Raw genomic sequence first — 24184 nt, 5'->3', positions numbered from 1 at the left:
CACTGATCGTCCAGACCTTCCCTTGAGCTCGTCCCGTCTGCTCAGCCAGTCCCCGTTGAAACACAGCCGCCTCCCACCGGCAGTCACACGAAGGAGCTTTGTCCTCCGTCTGATCAGAGTGTTTGCATGATGCATCTCTCGTTCTCCTGCCCAGCAGCCCGTGAACACTGTCGTTCCAGATGGCCCACCACACCCACACAGCAGAGGGAGGGCTTGGACGGACAGACACGACTCGGCCCACCTGTTGAACAACCAATATCATCACCGCCGATTGGCCGGCCACTTAGTGACCATCTTGTTGCGTTTTACATCAAAGACAAACATGCTGTGTGTAGAAATGTCGGGAAACTCATATTTCAGTATCTCAGATCTGCTCGTGTGTAGAATGTACTCTTTTTTTTTAGTAAACGTTGTGAAGACGCAAAGCCTCAAAGGAGGATGTACGGTAGTTGTGCCGACACGGCATTATTGCCAGCGAGCGGCAGCTGAACAAGCCCGAGTATTAACCAGTCAACAATAGGCATGTCATTTGATACGGCTAGCAGCTTTACATGCACAGCTCTGACTGTGAGCAAACACGTCTCAAGGATAACGCACTTCAGATGTTTAAGGATATAAAAGGTGTGTGGACAGATTCTGTGTATGAAACCATTCAGTGTTGTGTACAGACTGATGGTTTCAACCTTGAAATGAGACGTTGCCGACTTGAATCCATGCGTTTATTATTTTTAAGTGCTCAAAGACTTCAGTCCAAAAGCTAAATTAATCATAATTCGGTTTATTAATGTTCAGCGACTCATTCTACAAAGGCCTTGACGTGTCGACTCCTATTTTGAGAAATACATTCTTGGAGGACTCGTCACATTGGGTGTTACTTGAACTTTGCTCGAATCGATGACAATCAAATAAATCGGTCATCTCTTTCATGCCAACAGGGATTCGTTTTCCTGAGGAATGTCTGACGGTTAAAACGACCTGAAAATAAAAGGCGGTCAAAAAGATAGAATGCTTAAAAAAGGAAAGGAAAGTATATTTCCTTTTGTCGAGTCAACAACACAGTATTTGAATGTCCCAGTTGATAAATCACTTCTATTCTACATGACTAATCACTGGCCAAGCCACCATAAGTATTTTTTTCTTTTTCATACCGACATAGCAGGAATACGACATCGGTAATTATTGTTAATAAGGGATGAACTCCATGTAAGCCGTACTAGTCTCAGGACCCCGTCACTGTGTACGATGGCTGATTGACACAATTAAATAAAAACAGAGGCTTCATTTTCGATATTGGTTCCACTCGTGCTTTTCCTGCTCTGATAAAAGCGTCTGCTGTGACGAAGGCCTTTTGTTAAAAAAACACATTTAGAGAACAAAACATAGCCACGGATAGTTTTAGATTACAAAGTTTATTATCTGCTTCATCCGAGCAAAAACAAACAGACTGAATATAATGATAATTCTGTGAACGAATGTGTAAAATGTCCTTGTAGAGACGGCAATGTGCAAAGAAGCTCTATTGAGAATCATTTGACATGAGGAACTTTTCTCTTTACTTTAAAGTCAGTCTTGCCGGCTTTCCTGGCCCGTTTCTTTGGTGCTTTCTTTGCTTTCCTCGTCACGGCGGCTTTGGGACCTTTCTCCAGCTACAAAGACAGAAAGAAAGGCGATGAGGGTATGCAGTCCACTTAATTCATTAAATATTTACATTAGTTTAAATCTTAAGACGAGCAGCACTGACCTCCAGTTTAGCCTTTTTGCTTGGTGTTGCTATGGGAACCAGCTGTGGGATTTTGTCATCCTTTTCTCCCTCCTCTCCGGTGGCAACGGTTTGCTTCTTGAGCGCCTTCTCGACCGCCTTCTCCAGCTTTCTGGCCGCGGCGTTCTGAAATTCACGCACATGCGAGCTGTTTATTTAACACGCCGTTTCTAGAAATGAAGCTCAGGCACGAGATGAACATGCGAGTATGAACTTGTTCTCGCCTCTTTCTTTCTTAGCTGAGCATGTTCCGCCTCTTCCAGCACAGTGAGGTGGGTCAGGCTTGAGTTGTAGATTGGCAGGGCCACTGATGTTTGACTCTTGATATGGACGAGCTTCATTACGGGTCCTTTCTGTAAACGGCAACGCAAATATAATACATACTTGGGAAGAGGAAGCAGCTTAAACCAACACAGTATGAAGGGTTGCACAATGAAATAGAAGTTGTGGGCCCTTCACGCTACACACACGGAACATAAATACGAATATATAAATAAGAATAGAATAAAATAAGACAATATATGTTACTTATACACACAGAGAGACGTTGAACTGGAAGTTATCCAGGGAACTCACCGTGCGTAGTTTTGCCACCACTGCCTGGAACGCAGCCTCGACGTTTTCTGTCACCTCGTCTGCAGTCATGCCGGCGTGGGCAATGCGCGCCATGCTAAGATAGCGGCCATTCGTGTGAGAAAATGCAGCGTTACTCTGTGAAACTATAAGGTGACGCTGTAAACAGCCACAAAACAAGCAGTATAAATGCAGGGTTTTAATGCAAACGTAACATATTGTGTATCAAAGTTGTAGAGACGGACTTTATTGGAAGAGGAGGTCCATCTGGATTTACATTGAATCTCTATGGCACCAGCAATTGCCCAAATCAAACACTTCACAGAATCGACCGGGTTGTTTTGAGGTGCTATTCATGTTAGAGGACATCAAAACATTATGTGAAACTCTAATCGTTTCCCATCTTGCTGAAGCAATACTAAAAGAAAATGTTTTCCTGAAGCTGAATAAAGGTTGTTTTCACAGACAGCTGAATAAAGCAGATTTCACTGGGAACACAGAAAGCAGTCGTGCAAATCTCACCAGCAGCTGCCCCTGTTGCTGACTTTCATGTTGGTGCCCTGGATGACTCTGTGGATGTCTCTCGCCAGATGTTTGCTCTGCAGGTTCACACACAGCGGCTCTCTGGGAACGACAGAAGCGGCGTAAGAATCCATCTACTGCGGCTAAAGAAGAACTCGTTGGTACCAAAGAGTGGAAGAAAAGGGTCTCACCTTTTCCTCAGGTAGAAATGTTTCCCGAGGTGGGACGGCAGCAGGCGGCGGACACGTTCGTCAGAAAGGAAAAAGTCGAAGTTCCCCAGCAGACGGCGCTTGGCTTCATGCGGTTTGTACTCCGTCTTCAGTACCTTGTACGGGATGATCTGCTCCGGATACAGGGACACATCAGGATTTTGGTTCCTCCATCAACAGGGGGTCTTAATGTAGACCAAAATCATACTCTGCTGCCAAAAACTAGTGTTTTTTAGGAGTTACCAGCCACTGTGGTTAGTCAGCCAACTTTGCTATAATAAGTTAATGTATGTGTTTTTCTGTACTTGTGTGCATACCTCAGTGATGTTTTTCACTCCCTTCTCTTGCAGCAGCTTCTTATAAAACCTTTGGGTCTGTTCTGAAGTCATGTGGGGCTCGTCTCTGGTGAAGAGGCAAACCTCGACTGTGTCAGGCCGCTGGCCATGGGGCAAGGGGCTGGGGGTGAAATAAGACGTCACTATCAATGAAATCGGTTCAGATGAGAGCAAATATATCTGCTACAGATTAAACTACGGGTCAGGGATGAAGGCAGTGGACTCACATGCGGATGTTCAGTGGCTTTTTGGGGATCTTCCAGAGGGTGAAGAGCAGGCTGATCTGTCGAGTATCGTCCAGGAACAAGGAGTCCCCGGTGGACTTAGATTTCAGGAAAGCCCGCAATGCCTGGACGGCCTTTTTCACCTGGTTGAGACATTAACGCTACAGTTATAACATACTTATAACAACCCACCGACAAACCATAGTTTCCTGTCAGGGTTCGAGGGATTCGGGCTCGTTGCTGTGCCATTAGTAGATTCGTTGCTAAACCAGTCAGCTAGCAAACAAGCTAGCGGATACTAGCTAGCTTATAGTCGCTGTAGATTCATAACATGATATATCATGAACACATGTAAACTTCCATCAACCGACATCATATTTATAAAGAGTTTAAACTGTACTGCAGCAAAAAAGAGCGAGTTTTTACCTGTGCTCTGTCCAACGCAATCTCCACTCCGTCGGCCATGCTGTCTGCTTCACGTGTGAACCGTAGTCACGCATGCGCAATCAGTGTTCCCTACGTCACACAATACTAAAAAAAACTTTATTTAAACGAGAGCTCTGGACACACGAGGAAGAAAAGTTGCCTCATGACAAGATTCTTTTCAAAATAAGTTAGAAATGATGGATACAGATGTTGCAGTCTTAGTATTTAAGTATTTGCACTGAAATGTTTTATATAATGCTAAAATAAATTACAAACGTATGGTGGCCCAAAAGGGTAAAAAAAAGTCTGATTTATGAGTTGCAATACATCCAGTTATAAAAACAAAGGATAGGTAACTTCTATAGTATTATGCTATTAACATTCAAAAGGAAATGTCAGGATTTGGATTGAATGCCCATTCCAAATGGAAATATTTATTAAAAGGGAAACAAATACACCTTTGTGTTGCAGCTTGATCATTTATTTTCAGTTTAGATTATGTAACAGCTGTGTGTGTCTGTTTGTGTGAGTGTGTTCATGAGTAGCATGTGAGCTCAATCAAATTAAACCATTTCATATGGAGAGAGTCCAAAATTCTGGCAATAGTTAAAACCAAATTAAAAAGTCCGTTGGATTCTTAATCCCACTCTTAAAACGGGACATGTACTCTCTGCAAATTGTAATTACGGTACAGGCTAACTCTGGACTTTAGCAGTATATGAAACCAGTCTATAGAATTCGTTTTTTCTTCCCCAAGCTCGGTTACACTGCATCCATCTCCATTCTAAAAACAAATGGCGGGGCCAGCCGACTGCGCGGTTAGCCGTGGGAGTACAGAAGGGGGGGGTGGGTGGGGGGCGTGTAGCTACATTAGTGGCATAGCTGAGCTCTCAATATGAGAAAGCTGACACACTGGACTTGGTCTCTAGTTTCATATTGTTCATCATAAAAACTGATTCAGTCTTGTTTTCTTCATTTGAGCCATTTTAATCTCCTTCATCACTCCTCGTTGTCATTGCTCTTCTCTTCAGCATACTTGGGTGTAAAGAGAGAGTGGCTGTTTGGGTCGGCTGTAGCAGCGGTTTCTCCTCTGGTAACGGGTGGAAGAACTCCATGCATGCTGCCGCCGTTGAATTTAGTCCTTTTCTGGCACCAGCTTCAGCACTTTGCCGATGGCGATAGTTTTGCCTGGAGGAGACGCACACGAAGAGAGAAGTGAGGGACATGACGGGGGATTCAAATCATTGGAGAAATAAGCCGTGATGTGCACAGGAGCGATCAAATAAACAATATGTTATCTCTGCGGTAACATCCATGTCCGTAGGCAAGTTGTGCAAAATCTATTAGTTTAAGATAAACATGCTCAAAGTGTCTTACAAACACACACACACACACAGTCCTTACCTTCGTCTCGCAGTGTGAATCGTCCCATCTGAGGGAAGTCTTTGAAAGTCTCTAAGCAGATGACTCCAGCTGCCCGGAGCCTGGCGATACACACCTGGTCCTGCTTCACGAAGCGCGGTCGTGTTTTGCTTTTCTCCCCTGATTTCTTGTCCACCATACAGATTAAGGCCTGCAGTCAGGATTATAAAGTTTAGAACCACAGTCCAGTACGGCCAGGGGGGGGGGGGCGATCAAAAAGACACACTCTAGTAGCGTAAATCATTTCAGCAACTGCTTCGAACGTGGTGTAGTAACTTACTGAGATTTGCACTTCTTCAATGCAGGTGTGGATATGAAGGACTGCATTGTAACCAGGACAAATGATTGATTTGTGCTCAATTATGACGATCTGGAATAAAAGGAGAAAATGTGCATCATCCAAAGGGATTATTAAATCACGATATTCATAATACTTAAATATAGCATTGAAACAGAGCCGGATATAGCAGTTCATTATCTATACTCTCTTCAAATTAGTCAAAAACAAGCAACAGAGTGCCAAATAGGTTTAAAATGTGTCTTTAACTGATTAAATGGGTTGGAATCGACAGGAGTGAGCGGCGGAGAGTCTAGCTGTTAGCATCAAATTAAATAAATGAGAGCTAATTAAGCCTCGACCTGAAGAGATTAATTGAAATTCTGCCCACAAGTAATGACTCTGAAAAGTCAGATGAGGACACAGATGCGCCCGCATGCAGTGGCTTTGCTCTTCTGTTGTTGTTGATGATGTTGTTGTTGTTGTACCTGTGCGTCGAAGGTGCGGCCGGAGTGGCAGAGGTTGTCGGGGCTGCACAGGATGAAGCCGGGGAGGATTTCTTCCTCCTCGATGCCCTTCAGCCTCAACTTGAGATTCTCTCCGGGACACGCATCGTCTGTCTCCACGTCGTCGCTCAGCAGAATCAATACCTCCACTGTGTGCTGCAACACACACACACACACACACACACACACACACACACACAAATTGAAATAAACATATTATTGTACATAAACAGGATGTGTTGCTGGTGTTAGCACTGAAACTATATCATTATGATTACAGGATCTTCTTTCCATCGAGGCTGCGGTGAATTAAAATCAAGAATGAGGCCGTGGACTTATTTCCAGTGGATGGTTTTATCGGTCCCTTGTGAGAAGCAGCAGAGTCACACGGAGGAGATCTCACCCTGTTAGGCATCATGACCAGCTGCTGGGCTTTACTGATGCATCCAGACTCCAGCTTGCCGAGAATAACTGTGCCCATGTCCTGCAAGGACACAAACGCCAAGTTCAGAAGGAAGGATCAGAGCGTTTCAGTGACTTGATGCTTATTCGTTGTGTTATGCGTCCTGTGTTATGAGTGCGGGACCATAACAGTAGAGGTAAACGTCATAGTGGGAAATACAGCATTTTGTCACTGTCCAATGAAAACCATGTATCCAGCAGGCAAATATGAGCAGGCTAATGGGACTTTAATGCCGACGCTTACTGTTGACCTCCAGTATGAGAGCAACTGATCACTTTTGCTTTCTCTCGCACTATTGTCCATTACGCAGTATTTGTGTAACTTTATCACAGAAGCATCTTCAACCCATCAAAGGAATACTTTTCACACAAAATTACCATTTGTGTCAATTGCTCCCCCCGTGTTACCTTGAATTTTTTAAGAAAAAGTCCTTCTCGCATGCCTCCACAACAGACAAAAAAAGTGGAGAACGGCCGTGATGAATTGAAGTTAAAAGCGGCACCCGTTCACTTCAATTCATCTTGGAAGCATGTGAGATGAATTGAAGTAAATGGGGGCCACATTTAACTTCAATGCAAGTGATTGATGTACAAATGGTCATTTTGTGGGTGAAATGATGTGTTTGTGTGTAGCAGTCTAGAACCACAGTTTCAAGAACACAGTTAGAATAAAGTACAAATTTGGAAGAGGATTTTTGACTGCGGTTGACAACCGGGATTTCCAGTATCCCTCCCAAAATAATCAGGGGTAATAATTGTTTTATCCACAGCTGGATCCGCTTGCTGTATGGAAATCCTGGACCGTTAGTATGCGGCACCCAGTTTACTGATCCATAATCCCCCCTTACACCAGGAAGAACTCCAGTTGAGACTACTTAATCATACAACCGCTTATGCAAATCACAGAGAGAGAGAGCGAGAGGAGTATTTGTACAACTTAAAGACAAGAGGATAACGAGAAAAGATGAGACGTGGAAAAGAGAAAGATGATTAATGCAGGGAAAACTGAGGCAGCTCCAAAATAACTCCACCAACACTGACAGAATGTGTTGAACCGCTTCCAACATCTAAACTCAGGCAAGTGCCAAGACGCTGAATTATCTTAAAGAGAAATGACTTTGCAGAGGCTGCAGTGTGTGTGTGTGTGTGTGTAAGCATGTTGGTTTGCTCTTGGATACACGCCCAACCGGAAGGAGAATGACAAACTGCAGAGGGAACATAAACAGATTTTGGCCAAAGGAACGAAAACCAAAAGAAATGTGTCGCCCACACGGTGCAGCAGAGAAGAAGAGCTGCACACGGATTTGGGTTTTCCTCTCTTTAGAAAGAGAGCAAACGGCCTCCAGCTGCTCACCTTGTACTTGTCTACAATAGGTAGCCTGACTGGTCCATCGTTGGATCTGGTGAAGTTCGGCAAACTGTCCAGATGGGCAATAAATGGCAAACCCCTGGTAAAGAACAAAGAAAATCACCAGTCATAAAAAAATCAAAAAAAGAAAATCATAAAACAGTCAGAAATATCTTCATGAGTGCAACTACTGTGTCCGACCACGGCTGACTGTGCGAGTTGTGTGAAAACTATGACTTTTATTTCAAGAGTGTTCTGGCAGATTTAGAAAAGGTTTGGATCAAAGCACAGCTGTGGATCAGGACAGAAGCAGCAGAAGATATTGCATTAAGAACAAATACAAACAAAACCTCACATGTAAAATGATAAATAAACACAACCGTGATCCTTTTCTACCTACTGTCTTTGGCTCCGTATTGAGCAACACTCTGAGCCCGCCCACTTTTAAGCGGTCCAATCAAATGGGAAGGATTGGAGTTTCACCGGGATTTGCACTGCCATACAAACGCACCCCCAGAGCCCACTTACGTGTACCAGAGGCACTCGGGTACGGGGTCCTTGAGGTTGGAACCTGTGAGTCCGGAGCAAGGCATAAAGTGGATGTCCTTCTTAGGGTTGAAGCCCACCTTCTTTAGAAATGGAACCAGCTTCTCCTTACACTCTTCATACCTGCAGAAAAGTCAGGAAAAAAACATGATTGTTTACTAAAATATGCATGAATCTTTCCAAAAGAATGTGCCAGAAGTCTTGTGGGAACATCTGAATAAAACAGACCACCGACACGGCATTAAAGCCAAAATAAAACACGCATCTTCCCCCCCCCCCCCAAACGTCCTAGCTCACCTGTCTAGGCTCCAGTGGACTGTGGGGTCATCCATCTTGTTGACCAGGACAATGAGGTGCTTGACTCCGGCCGTTTTAGCCAGCATGGCATGTTCCCGTGTCTGTCCACCCTTCTCAAAGCCGGTCTCAAACTCCCCCTTTCTTGCCGAAATCACCTGATACGAACCAATACCAGAGGCAGAGGGAATTCCAGCATTTAGTGGCATTTTAAAGAACATATTCATAGAATATATAACAAAGAGGGGCATTGGAAAATGGAATATGCTGCTGAGGTGGTTTGAGAAGCTTCCATGGACGTATATGCTTTTTGTACAAGATATAAATATAAATAACTTCAGTCAGTACAGGATTTGGTCTGTGTGTCTGAGGTTTAGGGCTAGCTAGCGGTACTTTCATGTCCCTGTCCGTCTCACCAGGACTGCCAGGTCGGCTTGTGACGCTCCGCCAATCATGTTGGGGACGAAGCTCTTGTGTCCGGGGGCATCCAGGATGGTGAAGTGTTTTTTCTCCGTCTCAAAGTAAGCTCTCCCGACCTCGACCGTCTTCCCTTTGTCTCTCTCCTCCTGGTTCGTGTCCAGCGCCCACGACAGGTACCTGCAACAAACCGTATTCACTTATTCATAACTCTGCTATGAGCAACGTGAGATTGCCGAGGGCCAAACAAGCCTGTTATCATCAAAACCGTTGTGATATTTGCTTAAATGATTCCCATTGAAAAACATGCAAAACAACATGTGGTATAGGTCAAATGTAACGCTTTCATTAATATACTTTAAGCGGCTTACTGCAATTTGTTCCCATATGTTCATACTTAACACAATCAAATGCATGCTGGTTTTAGACAAGAACATAAAGATGGCCGCCCTCACCATGTCTCCCTGTTCTTTTCTTTCGCTTCTCTTTCATATTTTTCCAGGGTTCGCTTTTCCACCATTCCAGTTAAGTACCTAGAAAGGAGAAAACAAAGAAATGGACACGTGGTCGGAGCATTATTTATTGTATCTTTGTCATTATGGAGGCAAAAATTGAACTGGAAAACACTGTGCTGTATAAGAGGCCACCTGTTGCATTGTAGCCGACAATTAACATGGATTTTAATTGTTTGACACGGTTTAATTAAATTACAAATGAACTAAAAAGGGTCACTTTACGAGTTTAAGATAAATACTAGATGTTGTTATCCATTGTGCAGCCCTGTGATCAGGCAACACAGATCACGAACAATGGATTACTCACATGATCTGTCCTCCAATCGTTGATTTACCGGCATCTACCAGACACAAACATCGCGAGGTCAATAAAACAGTCCACAGTCTTTCTAAGATCAATGAAAGACAAACACACACACACACACACACGAGACGCACCCACGTGACCGATGAAGACCACGTTCACATGTTCTTTCTTGGGGGCGTTGGGCGGGCCCGGCGCCACCTTGGGCATGGGCATCTCCTCCTCTTCCTCCTCCATCATCTCCTCGTCCTCAATCCTCGTGGTGCCCTCTTCACAGGCTCCTCCTGAACCCAGGTCCTCCTGTCGTCCTCCTCCTCCTCCTCCTCCTCCCTCTCCTTCTCCCCCAGGCTCCTCCTTCTGCTCCCACGTCTCCTCCTCTGTGGTCATGTCTGCCTCCGTGCCGCCATTCTCCACCGGAGCTGCTGGAACCATAGAAGCTGCTGGAACCATAGAAGCTGCTGGAACCATACACATTCACGACACCTGTTATTTCTCCGCCAGGTGTGGATGCTAAAGGCAACCCACAGCTTGGAGGAACTAAGTAATGATATAACATACTTTTTGGCTGGAATAAAAACCTGCAGTCTGATCATGAGTGAATCCTTTCTGTCAGTTTCATGTGTATTCCAAACTTTACCAACCTTTTACCACATTTGGAATGAGATCCCATTTTGCACACATGGAGCATGCCTGTGTCATATAAAGACCCCCCCTTGTGTCACTCTTATTAGAAAACAAAAACACCACCAGCTTTTCTGTAACTCGAGTAGAGGCCCACCGCATCTGACTTTGCCTGACTCAGGCATATTAGAACTAGGCAGCACAAAGTGGTGGAACATATTAAAGTTGGTCTGACAAACAGCAGGCCTCACACACACACCCCACTATGGGCCAATGGTAAGTCTATTTCGAGCAGGGACAAGTTAGGTTGCATCATATTATACGTAGGCCTCGCGCACATAGGATTACCTCTGCCAAATATGGCTCATAAGTTAACTTACAAGTCACGAGCACACTTGTTCTCCCAGTCTGCACGAGGTCTGGTGTGAGATTGTCAAATCTGGCTGCAGGTAAATGCACACACCTGAGCCCGTAACCCTAACCTGATCAGTAACGCGATAACCTTAACACCACTGTGACTCGTGCGTACCTGCTGTTTCTGCCACCTCCATGCTGGCAACTGTATCCGGGGCACCTTTGAAGTGAGAAAGCAAAGCATGTCAAACTTTCATAAATATTCATTTGACACAGCGTGTTCACAGGTTTTAACGTCTTGTTTGCGGCCGTTACCGAGTTATAAAGCAGCTATTGCGCCACTATAACACACGACTAATACTCGAGCCGACTTGTTGATTCGTTAGCGGAAACGCGATAACTGTGGCACCGTGGCTGGTCCGAGCACAGAGGAATGCTAACGTAGCTGGATTAGCAAGCGAGCTAAGCTAACTTCCAGCCAGCTTGTCGGGCCGTTCTCTCACCGTCTGAAGCCGGAATTTCCACGGCGCTGGCTTGAAACACGGTCGGTATGAACGCCGGGGCGTTGATGTTGGGTACAAAGGGCTTGGCGTTCACGTTGAGAGCAGCGAAGGCGGCCGGGAGCTCCGTTGCGGCAGCCGGGGCCTCGGCATCCTCCTCTAGCTCCCACGAATCCGGGGCTGTGTCTCTCGGGTCCATCGCTCCTTTCACCGGAGTTGACAAGCTTTCCGCTACCGGGGAGGTGGGTGGTTCTTTAGAGTTCCGTGAAGACGCGTTGAGTTACCGGTGTGTTTTAGACTCTTAGCAGCACATTTGGTGAAGTTGCCATCGCTTTGTTAAGCCTTGCTTTCGCAAGCATATGGATCCCGTAGCCGACGAGAAGTGGCGTACAGCCGCTGCACGTCCTGCAAACACCGCGAGAGGCCAGCACCGGACTTCTGCTCACTGTACCGTCACGTTACCGCTAACTTCACATTCTTATCTCTGTCGGTAATTTGAGCGATCTCAGGAACTATATACTATTGAAAAAAAGTGCATAACAGAGTCTTGACTTTTTTGGTGTTTATTCCAACATCAAAACACAGTAAAAATACAACAAAGTGTAGAATAAATACATCAAAAGTACCATGGTACAAGATTGCCAGTGTAACTTTAAGAAGTTAATATATTATATAAAAGTTATGAAACTCAATAAATAAATCCATTAAAAATACGTGAAATAACTTTAAACCGATGGTAACAGAGGACTATGTCAACATTCTTCTCCTTTTATTCTTCACTCTTTGGCATCACTAACTCCTCCGGCACAGATGGCAAAAGTGGCCTCATTCTCAGGCATATCAGGACTGGAGGATATCAAGAAGGAGAGAGAGAGCAAATGTGAGTCCAAAATATTTTCGCTGTTCAAATAAAACTGAGGTCTGAGTTCATTTCTCAGACCAGGTTAAAGCCCTTAACAATCTAGTCTAAGCATCCCCTTTTAATTTATTCAGACCACGCTAGAACCACCAACGGTGTGTTTAAAGATACATTTTCATATTAGGACTATGCTGATAATGAGCAGGTACAAAGATAGGCTCATGTTGAAAATGGAGTGTTTAATACTCAAATCACAAGATAAGCTTTGGGGTGGGATATTACTTGAGGACACACAGTCGAAGTTAAACGATGTTAAACGAAGTCCAAGGCCTTGAGCTTGATAATATGCAGAAGACCTGGTTGTGATATCACACCATCTATCAGGATACGGAAAATCACATGTCATCTGACATCATGGTAAAAGGAAGTGAAAGGTCAACTGTAATTTGCAGCAGACATGCTAAAGTATTTAATAAAATTGCTACGAGAGAAAACATACTAATTGGTTTGTTTTCTTTTACAGTTTACAGATCGTGGGTTTTCTTGTAAACATGTTAAATGAGATGTGTTCGTTTGCATGAGATTTATGTACTGAATGAAGTGTGCATGTTTAATAGCTCTTCACAGTGAATGGCTTGTGATTCATTGGCTGGTTGTTCTGATCTCAGGCTGATGTTTGCACACATGTGTTCTTATTTAATGTGTTTTATTGTGATATCTTGTCTGCGAGATCCTTTTCGCTCATGGCAGATGATAAAGTCAGCTGAACCTTTAACATAACAATGTGCTGTGCGTCATAATTGACTGAATCAAAAAAAAAAAATCCTGCATTCCCCAAAATAAAACAGCCAACTACCTGTCAAATATTTTGGCAATTCTCATCTCCGCACGCCCTTTCCTCAAGCTGATCCGTGTGGTGGAGGCGTGGGCCAGGATATGCCCACCAATCGGCTTCTTGGGATCAGCTTGAAACCTAAAACGAGGGCAGACAAAGAAACATCAAATCAAAGCTTGAAACAGAATTACAAACACGAAACGTGTCGGATTTATTCGGAATGACTTACGTCATTCCTGCACCGGGATCAGCTGTCATTTGGTTGGTGATGAACACTGCTACGTTGTACTCTAAGAAAAACAGAAATGAAAACCAGACATGGGCAAAATCCTAAAACATTTGTCATTATTTGGAACATTACTCCTTTATACTTTATGCATTTCTGCAGATATTCCCTGTACGTGCCAGTTATTATATATATATATGGCGGATGTTTGTGAGAGCACAGTCCTGGTTCAGACCTTCAGAGATCTTCTGCAGCCTGGAGAGCATCTGGGCCAGTTTCTGCTGCCGCTCAGCCAGCTCGCCTCGACCAGAGAAGTCTACTCTGAACAGAGCCATGATGGAGTCGATGATCTGACAACAGGGAGGAATTCATGCTTAGCTTCACAGAGCACTACTAAAATAGAGAGGGGGAAGTACAACCATGAATATGATGAATATGTGAATAAGTTCCTTGAGTCCATTCTGATCCTCACCAAAAGTTTGAAGACTCCTCCTTCCTCATGGAATTTGGCAGCTACAAAGTCCAACAGCTCCATCTGGTGTTCACCTGAGAAGAAAAAAGAACAAAAGTTAAATTTCCTTTGCACACCACAAATGTGTCCAAAGGTTCTCTGGTCTAAAGGAAGTGTGTGTTCGTACTGGTATAGGCCCGGGCGTAAAGCACGTTGTCCAGCACAGCACCGTGGTCCACATTAAACCTGTCGGCGATGTCTTTCAGTCGGTCCGGACGACTTGGACCAGAGTCAAGGTGCTAGTGAAGGATGAAGTGACACAGAACAACGCGAAGAATACCTACTGATACACACATGAACGGTCATTGTATCGTCACATTAGGACGACTTCTGGAGCAACATCTCTCATAAAGATGTTTTCTAAATCAGCAGGTGGTAGGATGATATGTATGGGGCAATGCAGCGCTATCTATCGCCAGGGTTCTTCCTGGGACAACAAATAAACACATGATACGTCAGTGAAGGGAGCCGTCGATTGAAACACCAACCAAAGTGCACAGCACACACGCCGTACGGTTGTTCCAATCGTTACGAGGATACAAGGTGTTCTCTGTGTCAATGAAGATGACTTTCCCGCCCGGGTAGCCATCCTCGCCTGGCAGCTGAGCAGTGACTGGACAAAACAACATCTGTTTTATTTGACTTGCACGGTGTTGTTTTATCTTTCACTTTGAGGCAGCCATTTTCAAAAAAGGCTCCTAACTTACCACAGAATGTGTGAGACAGCTGGGTTTTCCCTGTGCGGAACTCTGTCGGATGAAATAGTGTCGTGATAGTTTTGAGCCAGTGCAGAAAACTGAGTGATGTTAAAACAATATAAGCATACACAGTATATTTAGCGGTAGGAAGACATCTCCTCACCTCCAAAGGCCTCCGTGATAGCCATACTCTCTACACCTCCACCCAAGAGTTTACTGGAGAGATGAAAGGTTTACTTACAATCAGGAATATTTTTAACAGATTCACAATCAGAGAAACTAACTTAAAAGTCTTTATCCACCGAGGCACAGCATCTGCTGGTTAATCCCAATGTGGAAAACTTTACCATACCAGCCAAATACATATTATAGTAAAGCCAAACATCATTTGTAAGTGTCAGTGCATCTGGTAAATACTTGTTATCAATGTTAAGAGTAAATCTTAACTCAAACTCCTGGCTCCCGGTTGTGATGTGGAACACCTGCTTCCTCTTTGCACTGTACTCAAAGGCGGTCTGGAAACCAACATTCTACAATGTAAAGAAAATTATCCAATACAAAAAAATAGTCTCAAGTAATTCAGTCTTAAGGCCACCAGAATAACGTGGTCCAGGTTGAAGAATGACATTAAATTCACGAGTAGAAAATCCTGTTTTACCAGCATTTTCCCAGCAGCCTCCTTGATCTTCTCCACTTTTGCCTCTGACAGGCCCTTGATGTTGCACAGAGCCTTCTTAGTCGTCATCTGGATCCCCTTCACTGTGCAGATACCCACTAACTTCATCTTCTTGATGTCTGCCACATTCTGTGGTCACAGGTTGGAAGGACAGAGACATATTGACAGAGACAACTGACTTTTGATCTGATGAGAAACTCTGACTGTGTCACAGCCCTGCTGTATACTCACTATCCCATGTTTCTGTAGGAGGTCAATGTCTTGGAAGAAGGTTTCCTGTTGAAGACAAAGAAAATCGACATGAGTTAGTCGCTGAGAAGTAAACTTCATTATTGGGAAGATTTACCATAAAAAAACATTTGTAATATAACTTAGTAATACATTTGTATTAATTAGACTGTCACACTGTTGTCATACAGTGTTTTTACCTAAATTATTGTTATGAATAATTAAAAAAAATCTATATATGAATATAAATTGATTCTGGTCAGCTTGGTCATTTCAAATGTTTGACAGATGTGGGGGATTTGTCTAGTAATAGAAGGCCAGATAAATTAAAATGCTACAATATATTATCTTACCTCATCATCCTGAAAACTAGTATCCTCATCAACAACCTGATCATCTGCAGCTTTCATTTTCAATGTAGTGTGGGTTAAACGTTGACGATAAAACGGATTTTGGCTGATTCAGTTGCTGTCAATCAGCAAGTATCTTTAGCCCGGGTCAGCTAAGTTAATGTAGCTAATGCTAACCTGTCTGTGTAAATGCTAACGTAGCTAACGCTTGCTATTAATAGCTAATTAGCTGTTACTCTTGTCTATCAGCTGCTCACAACATCAACAAGACTGTCAGTAAAACTATCACAACTAGGATATATTCTTGTTAAATAGCGTTAGCAACAACACGACAAGAGATACTGACTAAAAAAATACTATCTTAAGTTAAAAGGCAGTGCTCTTTGGCTCTTGAAGGAGGTCGCGTGAGGCAACCGGCGGGAATTCGCGATTTTAGTCCGTTCAGGTGCAGTCGGAAATTATAAATTTATCAATTGAACGAACATAAACTATGGATGTATCGTGACATTGCCAACAATTATTGATTTTAAATGGGAACCTGTACAACTTCATAACTGGGTTTAAAGTGTTTATAAGTTATAGTGATTTTCAAAAATGCTCATTAGTTACTGATCTGAGCCAAAAGAGAACACGTTCCCATTATCACTCAAAAGACTGGGCTGAAAAAGAGCAGTGAATGCAGCATTGGACACAGGCATTACAAAATGTGTGCAGAGATATTCTGTATTTACTACTCTTTATAGTGCTTGAAAATGCATGTGCTGCATTCTGAAAATTGATTATTATTTTAGGGTGTCATCGCGACTACAATAATGGAACATTTTCATTGCAGACATGTTGATATGCCACAGCAGGACAAGCACACGTTTTCATAATAACATCAATTATGGCTGCATTATATTTAGTTGCTCAGGTTCCAGGTCTTAGGTAATCACAATAATTAATGTCATGATTGCACGTGTGCTTTTCCTGCTATGAAAAGTAAAAATGTCTGCTGTCAAAAGATGTATAAGGAATTTGAGTCCAATACTTATATTTGACAAAATATATCTACAATTTGTAAATAAAATCATAAGTATTCATTGAAAAATATTCTTACATTCATTTACCCTCATTTTGATATTATAAAACTTGAATGAATTATTTGTTAACGTCTTTAATAATAATATAACTTAGCCTGGTCTGTCATTCATAAATCCCTACTTGCTGTTTGACGACACAAAACAAACGTGCTGACAGTAAACTCTTAACTTTCCTTTTGATTTGGTGTTTTAATTACCGCAATCATGTTGAACAGAAAACAGAGACATGTGTTTGCTTACTGAAAAGAGGAAAGAGATTGTAAATTCACATGTCAAAAGAGAACATAAAATAACAACGCAGACTGGACATGTCAGAACAACATTGAAATATTTAGCATACGTTTTCCCTCAACCACCATATTTGTCCAAAACCGTATGACATGTGTCCCGTCTTCAATGACAATATAATTTCACTCTTCACACACACCATCAAGAGAAAAGGACCCAACAATCTTTGAATAATTTAACACCATGGAATCTGGTGTTGCTGCATTATACAATCTGTTGCTTAAAACTAGAGCAATGCAATCAATCAAATAACTGATGTGAGAGACATTGCACTCCATCATACACACTGTAGATAGTCTACATTTGAACTGTGACAAATGCACACATAGGAATGGGCCACATAGAAAAGAGTGATGTTTATCTTGTCGAACTTCAAGAGGCCATCCTGTCGACCACGTGTATGAATAGCATTTACAGTGCGGTTCACAATGCATCAGACCTGTCCCGTTAGATGACGATGAACAAAACTGCTAAAATACTGTGAGTATAGCACATATGTTCTTCAGGCTGCAAAAACCGAGACATACGGTTGGTAACCTTTTTGCTTTCAATGTATCCACTTATACCTGCTATCCCCTAAAGAACAAATTATTCATGTTGATTTATTTAAAAAATGAAAAAGAAAACAGAAGCAGTGCTCCTGGAAATAAGTCTCTGCATGATGTTGGAGTAAGGAGAGACAGTGAGAGAGAAGTGTCAGAATCGCATCACATCCTCCTTCCAATCCAATATGTTTGGAGTGGGCCTTTCATGCTGCTGACATCCAGCTTTTGCTTCTCTTTTCTCTAAACTGCAGTTCTTTGCCCTTCTCCACGGTCTCTCTGTCTCTCCTTGCGACCGGCCTCCCCCAGCTGTACCGCTGAGCAGCAGATCTCAGGTTCATGTCGGCCCTTTTCCGTGTCTCACATCTTGCCAGGTGCAGGAGGCATCATGCCCGGCATCCCGCCAGACATTCCAGTGTTGGGCCCCAACAGGATCTGGAAGCGAAAGAGTCGATCGTTCAGGTTGCTCACCGGTGTACTCAAACAGCACATTAGAAATTGCAAATCCCTGTTCATACTGCGACCAGTCCTCGGCGTCAACGCTTGCTTCCCCACACCTGTAAAACCGTAAGTGTTTGTGGCCATCTCTTAGCTACTGGTTATCGTACATGCACAGGAACGCTCACCTGTCTCTGCTGTTGTATCTGCTGCTGCTCTAGCTGTAGTCTTTCCGTCTCGAACACAACAGGCAGCACCAAGATCATGAAGGAGGTAGTACCGACCCAGAGAGCCGAGCGGGAAAAACTGGAACAAGTTTAAAAACCTGATTAGTTTCTGATTTTTAAGATGAGCCTCCAGTGATTTACAATGTGTAACTGTTTGGTAAGATGTGAGTCTAACTTCGTAAAACAAAGACAGGACCACTGGCTGCTGCTGGGATCAGGCCTATGAATTAGTAGTTCATCTCTTGATCCACTGGGCTACTGTAACACTCTGTATGAATTCCTGCAGTGACAAAGTGTGAGACTTCGGGTCCACCTGTAAAACTTCTTGGCCAGTGAGACAGAGCAGAGTGCAGACACTTCAGCAGCAGTGCGAACTGTGTTGGGGAACATCTCGGTCAGGCCCCACAACCTCTCCATCAGTGTCTCGTCCAGCTGAAGGAGACACACGTCAGACATGACACTTGTGATACAAAATGACTGAGTAAGCACTCAAGCAGCATCTCATATGAATAAAGGCATGAAGAAAAAATACATTCAAAATCTAAATCGTTTTTTTTCCCCCTATATGGTCCATACTGAAGTTTGTTACAGGTTGGTTTGGCTGATGTTAACACTGATACATTATGTTTCTACTGACATGACATGAGTGGAATCACTGGTAGTTCGATCAAACAATGTTTTAACTATTTCACAATTGCTATAGCAATAAGCTTGTAACAGACCATGGACTCGTACAGGGTTTGTCACAGCCTGATCACCCCAGGTGCTACCTAATTAGCATCGGTACATCCGTGTTAGCTAGTCATACTTTAGCCCAGAAAGAACAGAGCGACTCTGTGTTATTTTATTTGTTTTCATTCACATTTCCGAAATACCACAGAATGACTAGCCACTAACATCTTCATCTTCGTCGTCGTCAATCTCGTCCTCGGGGGGCCGGGTGGACACCGGGCCCGCAGCGGGGGAAAGCTCCTCGATCGCGGCCATGTCTCCTGCTAGCCCGCTCCTCTCTGTCGGCCTGGATCAGCTTTGCGCACGGTGGGGAAAAGTCGCTAGAAAACACCGTGAAGCCGACAGTCCGTTCAGTGTGTTTCGGATGACTTCCACCAGGTTTTCATCGAAGCTAAATGCTAGGAGGCGTGCATCTGTTCAACGACAGTCCGAGGTCACAGTGGGAAAACGTGACGACAGCAGGTTAGGGGTCAGTTTGTACTTCATCTAGAAACAAACAGCGCCCCCTGTCGTTGAGGCTGTCCGACTGCAGCCTGCAGTGTATGTGAAGAATGTTTGTTTTGGCTAGCAGTGAGTCCAAGTAGTCAGATAAATCAATCAACCTGAGATTTGAACAGCTTGTTTTAATTGCAGATATAAATGTATTCTTTCAAAAATGTAAGTATTATAGATTGTTATATTATAAAACACCTGTATTTTGTTGGAACAATAAATAAGCATTTTTAGAGCATGAACGAAGGGTTGGAACACTAGTACATTGTTAAAACGAGTATTAAGCACAACAACATAGCGAAAAGGGTTATCAAATTATGGCTATTGTTATATGGTCTATTTTCATGTTTGATGTGACCAAAGTTGCCACCGTTTTGCATGTTAGTGATGCTGGAAAACAGTCATGAAATATAACAATAATATTCACTCAGCTCAAATGCAGGCTAGCTACATCGGACAAACCAATGAATGGTATTTTTCTCAGAATATGTACAATATAGGTCAGAGTAGAACCGTTGCTCCTACTCCCAATGTTTAACACACATTTGCAACTACAGGTACATTAAAACATTAAAAATACATTTGTAGATATGTACTTCAATTGAGTATATTCTGAAGTAGGCTATTTGTGATACATGCTTTGTCTTCTATGTATTAGGTTACGGGAAAATATCCCTATATAACGTGTAACTAAATATAATAAAATAGTCCCAACGCTATAATCCTTGACAATTAATAAAAATTCCTCAGTTAGAAAAACAAACACATAATGGACCACCTCTACTGATTGTCTGTCATGCAGCAGGGAAATCTAATCTCCTATAAATGCACTTTTCATGAAATGCCAAACTGTAAAGTATGAGTACACATGTGTTTGTGGGTAGTGTGTGTTTTAGCTTCAGTATTTGTTTTTGTTGTTGGATTCTGCCTGATTTTTAACTTCCCCATCTTATAGCTTATACTGCTTGTGTCAGCAAAGGGTGACTCTCAATCCTTTCCCAGTGTTTTTGCCTTTTTTTCAGAAGAGTTGTTGTTGCTTGGAACAGCGAAAGGGGGCCTGGTCATGGAAAAGTTCTGGGACGAAGGGATTCCTTGTTTACATCCTCCCGGAGTACGCCGCGGGGGCGGAGTTGGCTCCGCCCTCATTCTTCAGACCTGACGTCATGGTCGCTTGTGTTTTTTGTGAATGAAAGAATCCAACCTCAGAGAGCAGCGGAGTAATTCCGGGAAAAGGCGGACTGACATTTTGTCGCCAGCGTCGCGTCGACCCAGCAGGTAAATTATATTATTTTACTAAATATTAAACGTTAAAATATTCCGCTGGAAGGTGATGGCGACAGACAAACACTAGACTACTTCTTTGCGCCGGGGACTGGCCAACCAACCAAGGACAAGTGAGCAGGCAGCTGTTTGCTTTAATCTCCTTTAGGTTAGCTCGTCAGAAGCCGCCGATGCTAGGTGCTAACAGTTAACATTACTAGCATGTTTAAGATGATGCTCGTAATTTGGCCCCGCGCTTCACATTTAAGCCTCTATACTTGTAACATCTGACAGCCAAATGATGCCCCCACTTCCTTCTTTGTAACTGTACGTTTTAAAACAATCTAAATGTATTATTTAAAGTCTTACTAAAATGGATGTCGAGGGCACTCGTGATGGCTGTTTACTATATAGCAGCGGCGCCGTCACCGCAAGCTGGCCAGCTCCTCTCCGTATAAGGATACGGGTGGATTCTGGATGTAGCGTAGCTAGATACATGTTTCCAGAGGTGGTCCCTGTTCGCTATTTTGTTTTTGTAGTCATTTTGAATTCAAACTGGATTCATACGAGGGTGTTTCACTTTACAAACCCCGCTAACTAGCGTTAGTTGTAGCTTTGGCAGCGCTGCGTTTCACTTGTTGCGTACCACTCTGGGAGCCGAAAAGTACGTCGTCTTAAGTGGTATTTATAGTGAGGTGCCATCGTGGACATGCTGTGCTTGTTTGGACAAATACAGAGAGACGTGGTCGCAGCTGTGTTTTCTGTGTTTGGACTGACTGGCGGTCTTTGAGGAGCTGAGCTGAACGCTTTATTGCTGAATCACCCTGACTTCACGAAACGGCGGTCTCATGGGTTTACAGCCGGGCTGGTCGGACAACCGCTATTCCTGCAACCTCCACATCCCACGCATGTCGGGAAATGCAGTCAAATGTCAGCAAAGGGTTAGGGTTACCATAACGTCTTGTATATGGAGCAACACCTACCGTACACGAGTTTAAGGCCTACATGTACCGTTAACGCCCAATTCTACTATTATGTCGTCAAGTTTTTACGGAAATTGGATTTTTGAAACTGAGCTCGAGGGCCCTATAAATGAAACCGACGAAATGTGACTAACTTTAATGACTCCTTTTGCGTTTACGTTTCCTCCTCCCTCCTGCCTGGCAGCATGGTTACCTTGCTGGGAGTCCAGTTTGTTTTCTGACATGCTGCTGGAGAGCGGCACACATCAAGCCTTCGCTTTACATCCACTGGAATGCGTGCTGCTCTCTCTCTCTACACACGTGCTTACCTTTTTAGATTTCACAGTTTTGATTCCTTAAACAAAAAGGCCTTTAATTCGTTTATAACAGTGTAATATCCTTCTATATGACGGGTCGTGATTGTAATGAAAGCAAGTCAAGAAGAAAACCCACTGTTGCAATACATGTGAAAGTACACTGTATCACACTTTCACTCTCCCGAAGCCATGTGGGGAAAACCCTGTGGTTTGATAATGTCAAAGTAAAACTTAATTAAATGCCAATGTCAGAAGATGTCTTTGCTAAACACAGTCAACACACTGTAGCCCCTCGTCAACAGACAGCATGTGGTCAATGGAGGCGAAATTGGTAAATAGCTAAAACAGCTTCAAGTTTAAGTGCAGAGTCATTTTTTTTTACATCAGCATGACAGCGATCTAAAACACAGAGAAGAAGTCAAGAAGGCTGGCCCAGTTAGATGTTGGACTTTAATCCCACACAACAACATTCGCGAGCTGACCTTAAGGCGAGTATAGGAAGTCCCCGCGCAGTCTGTGTCAAGCGTTCAGTAAGAACAACGGGAGATCGTTTCCAAACGCACTTAAACAAACTCTCACTGCTGCTGTTACAGGTTGGTACAGCAGCAATTAAAGTGTGTGCAAACTTACCCGATCTCGGTGTCTAGCCTCCTATTTTTATTATGATTTATACGTTTAAAGGAAAAAAGCATTATAGAAAAGTTTCAGCGGTTTTCTAGTTTAGTGGTTATTGTAATGTTGTGTTCCATTTCACTTAAATGTCTCTTGTAACGGTGAGGAATAGACGTCACAATGAAAGCTTTGAACCGTTGGCGTTGTGTTGACAAGAGGAAGTGCTGAGGGGATTGGTTAGGACACCTGCTTTGAGCAACTGAAAGGGCAGACGCACGAGAACTTCCTCCTCGCCATTCCAGCTAACCGAGGCTGGCGCGTCGCTTTCAAAACCTCCTCTTCCTTTTAATATCAAACCGCAGGGTTTAATGAGAGAGCAGCAGTTTGGAGAAGCATGAAAGATCTGCGGGTTCTCCTTTTTTCTTTATCGTGACTGGCTGTCTTGTGAGCGGATGGTGAATGTCAGGCCAGATCTGAACCAAAAAACGGCATGATTCGCAAGTCACATGTCACAACATACTTATTTTTTTGTGTGCGTGTCCTGTTTCTGTTCTTTCAGAGTGTCCGTATCTGTGTTGACTGGTGTTTTGGAGAGGCCGGAGACAGTCGGATCATGACATCAGAAAGAAGCAGCAAAGCCCTGAAGGTAAAACTCAGTCAGTCATGTGATAGCCCTTGACTGTCTATTTTGAAAATAAGTTTTGGTCTCCTTCCTGTCAGTTATTCTTTAACGCCATTGGTCGTATTTTTGTCTTGTCTTCCTTCTCCACCGTCACTCTTTTTCTCTCCAGGTGAAGCAGGAGTGCGGCGAGAACGTGCCCGTCCTGTCGGACAACGAGCTCATGTCCCTCACGGTGCGAGAATTGAACCTGCATCTGCGCGGCATGTCCCGCGACGAGATCCAGAAGCTGAAGCAGCGCCGGCGCACCCTGAAGAACCGGGGCTACGCCGCCAGCTGCCGAGTGAAGCGCGTGTCCCAGCGCGAGGCCCTGGAGCTGCAGAAGACGGAGCTCCAGAGGGAGGTGGAGAGGCTCGGGGCGGAGAACGCCGGCATGAGGAAAGAGCTGGAGGGGCTCGGCGCGCGACTGGCCGCCCTCCAGAGGTTCGCCCGGGGCCTGGAGGCCGGGGGGGGCAACCTGCTGGCCACCGCCCCGCGTCTCAACACCGCGTCGGTCATCACCATCGTGAAGAGTCCGCCACAGCCTCAGCCACAGAGAGATCAGGAGCCGTCCTAG

At 43.8% G+C, this 24184-nt stretch overlaps 5 protein-coding genes across 6 annotated transcripts; 1 reads left to right on the top strand and 4 right to left on the bottom strand.

The window, feature by feature from the left end:
• Positions 1–1009: 1009 nt before the first annotated feature.
• Positions 1010–4109, bottom strand: rsl1d1 (ribosomal L1 domain containing 1). The gene is made up of 9 exons (XM_079293738.1): positions 4049–4109; positions 3626–3765; positions 3381–3519; positions 3046–3194; positions 2855–2956; positions 2336–2429; positions 1984–2112; positions 1742–1885; positions 1010–1646 (listed from the first exon to the last, which is right to left on the bottom strand). Exons 1-9 carry the CDS (start codon positions 4085–4087, stop codon positions 1527–1529), a joined length of 1056 nt encoding a protein of 351 aa, XP_079149864.1. The 5' UTR covers positions 4088–4109; the 3' UTR covers positions 1010–1526.
• A 389-nt stretch (positions 4110–4498) lies between these two features.
• Positions 4499–11999, bottom strand: gspt1 (G1 to S phase transition 1). 2 transcript variants are annotated; one of them, XM_079293328.1, is made up of 14 exons: positions 11618–11999; positions 11290–11334; positions 10274–10597; positions 10143–10176; positions 9776–9853; positions 9320–9500; positions 8907–9061; positions 8592–8732; positions 8070–8163; positions 6657–6737; positions 6236–6409; positions 5751–5840; positions 5453–5621; positions 4499–5236 (listed from the first exon to the last, which is right to left on the bottom strand). In XM_079293328.1, exons 1-14 carry the CDS (start codon positions 11811–11813, stop codon positions 5184–5186), a joined length of 1815 nt encoding a protein of 604 aa, XP_079149454.1. In that variant the 5' UTR covers positions 11814–11999; the 3' UTR covers positions 4499–5183. The 2 variants fall into 2 exon arrangements, with proteins under 2 accessions (XP_079149454.1, XP_079149455.1); XM_079293329.1 differs by having other exon boundaries at positions 10274–10594.
• Positions 12000–12390: 391 nt separating this feature from the next.
• Positions 12391–16057, bottom strand: dmc1 (DNA meiotic recombinase 1; the record flags this gene model as incomplete). Its single annotated transcript, XM_079293834.1, has 13 exons — positions 12391–12460; positions 13330–13446; positions 13538–13598; positions 13770–13884; positions 14007–14080; positions 14173–14264; positions 14586–14658; positions 14753–14794; positions 14907–14959; positions 15191–15273; positions 15402–15548; positions 15651–15695; positions 16001–16057. 13 exons carry the CDS (start codon positions 16055–16057, stop codon positions 12391–12393), a joined length of 1029 nt encoding a protein of 342 aa, XP_079149960.1.
• A 1226-nt stretch (positions 16058–17283) lies between these two features.
• Positions 17284–19756, bottom strand: tomm22 (translocase of outer mitochondrial membrane 22 homolog (yeast)). The gene is made up of 4 exons (XM_079293835.1): positions 19472–19756; positions 18888–19006; positions 18536–18653; positions 17284–18344 (listed from the first exon to the last, which is right to left on the bottom strand). Exons 1-4 carry the CDS (start codon positions 19559–19561, stop codon positions 18270–18272), a joined length of 402 nt encoding a protein of 133 aa, XP_079149961.1. The 5' UTR covers positions 19562–19756; the 3' UTR covers positions 17284–18269.
• Positions 19757–20984: 1228 nt separating this feature from the next.
• Positions 20985–24184, top strand: maff (v-maf avian musculoaponeurotic fibrosarcoma oncogene homolog F; the record flags this gene model as incomplete). The annotated part of the gene is given in 4 exon segments (XM_079293213.1): positions 20985–21073; positions 23509–23531; positions 23534–23595; positions 23741–24184. Coding segments are annotated over 4 exon segments (618 nt in total).

Source organism: Melanostigma gelatinosum, assembly GCF_949748355.1.
Source record: "Melanostigma gelatinosum genome assembly, chromosome: 21".
Classification (NCBI taxonomy): domain Eukaryota; kingdom Metazoa; phylum Chordata; class Actinopteri; order Perciformes; family Zoarcidae; genus Melanostigma; species Melanostigma gelatinosum.
The sequence above is the reverse complement of the archived record's forward strand: the minus strand, read 5'-3'. Positions and strand labels throughout refer to the sequence as shown.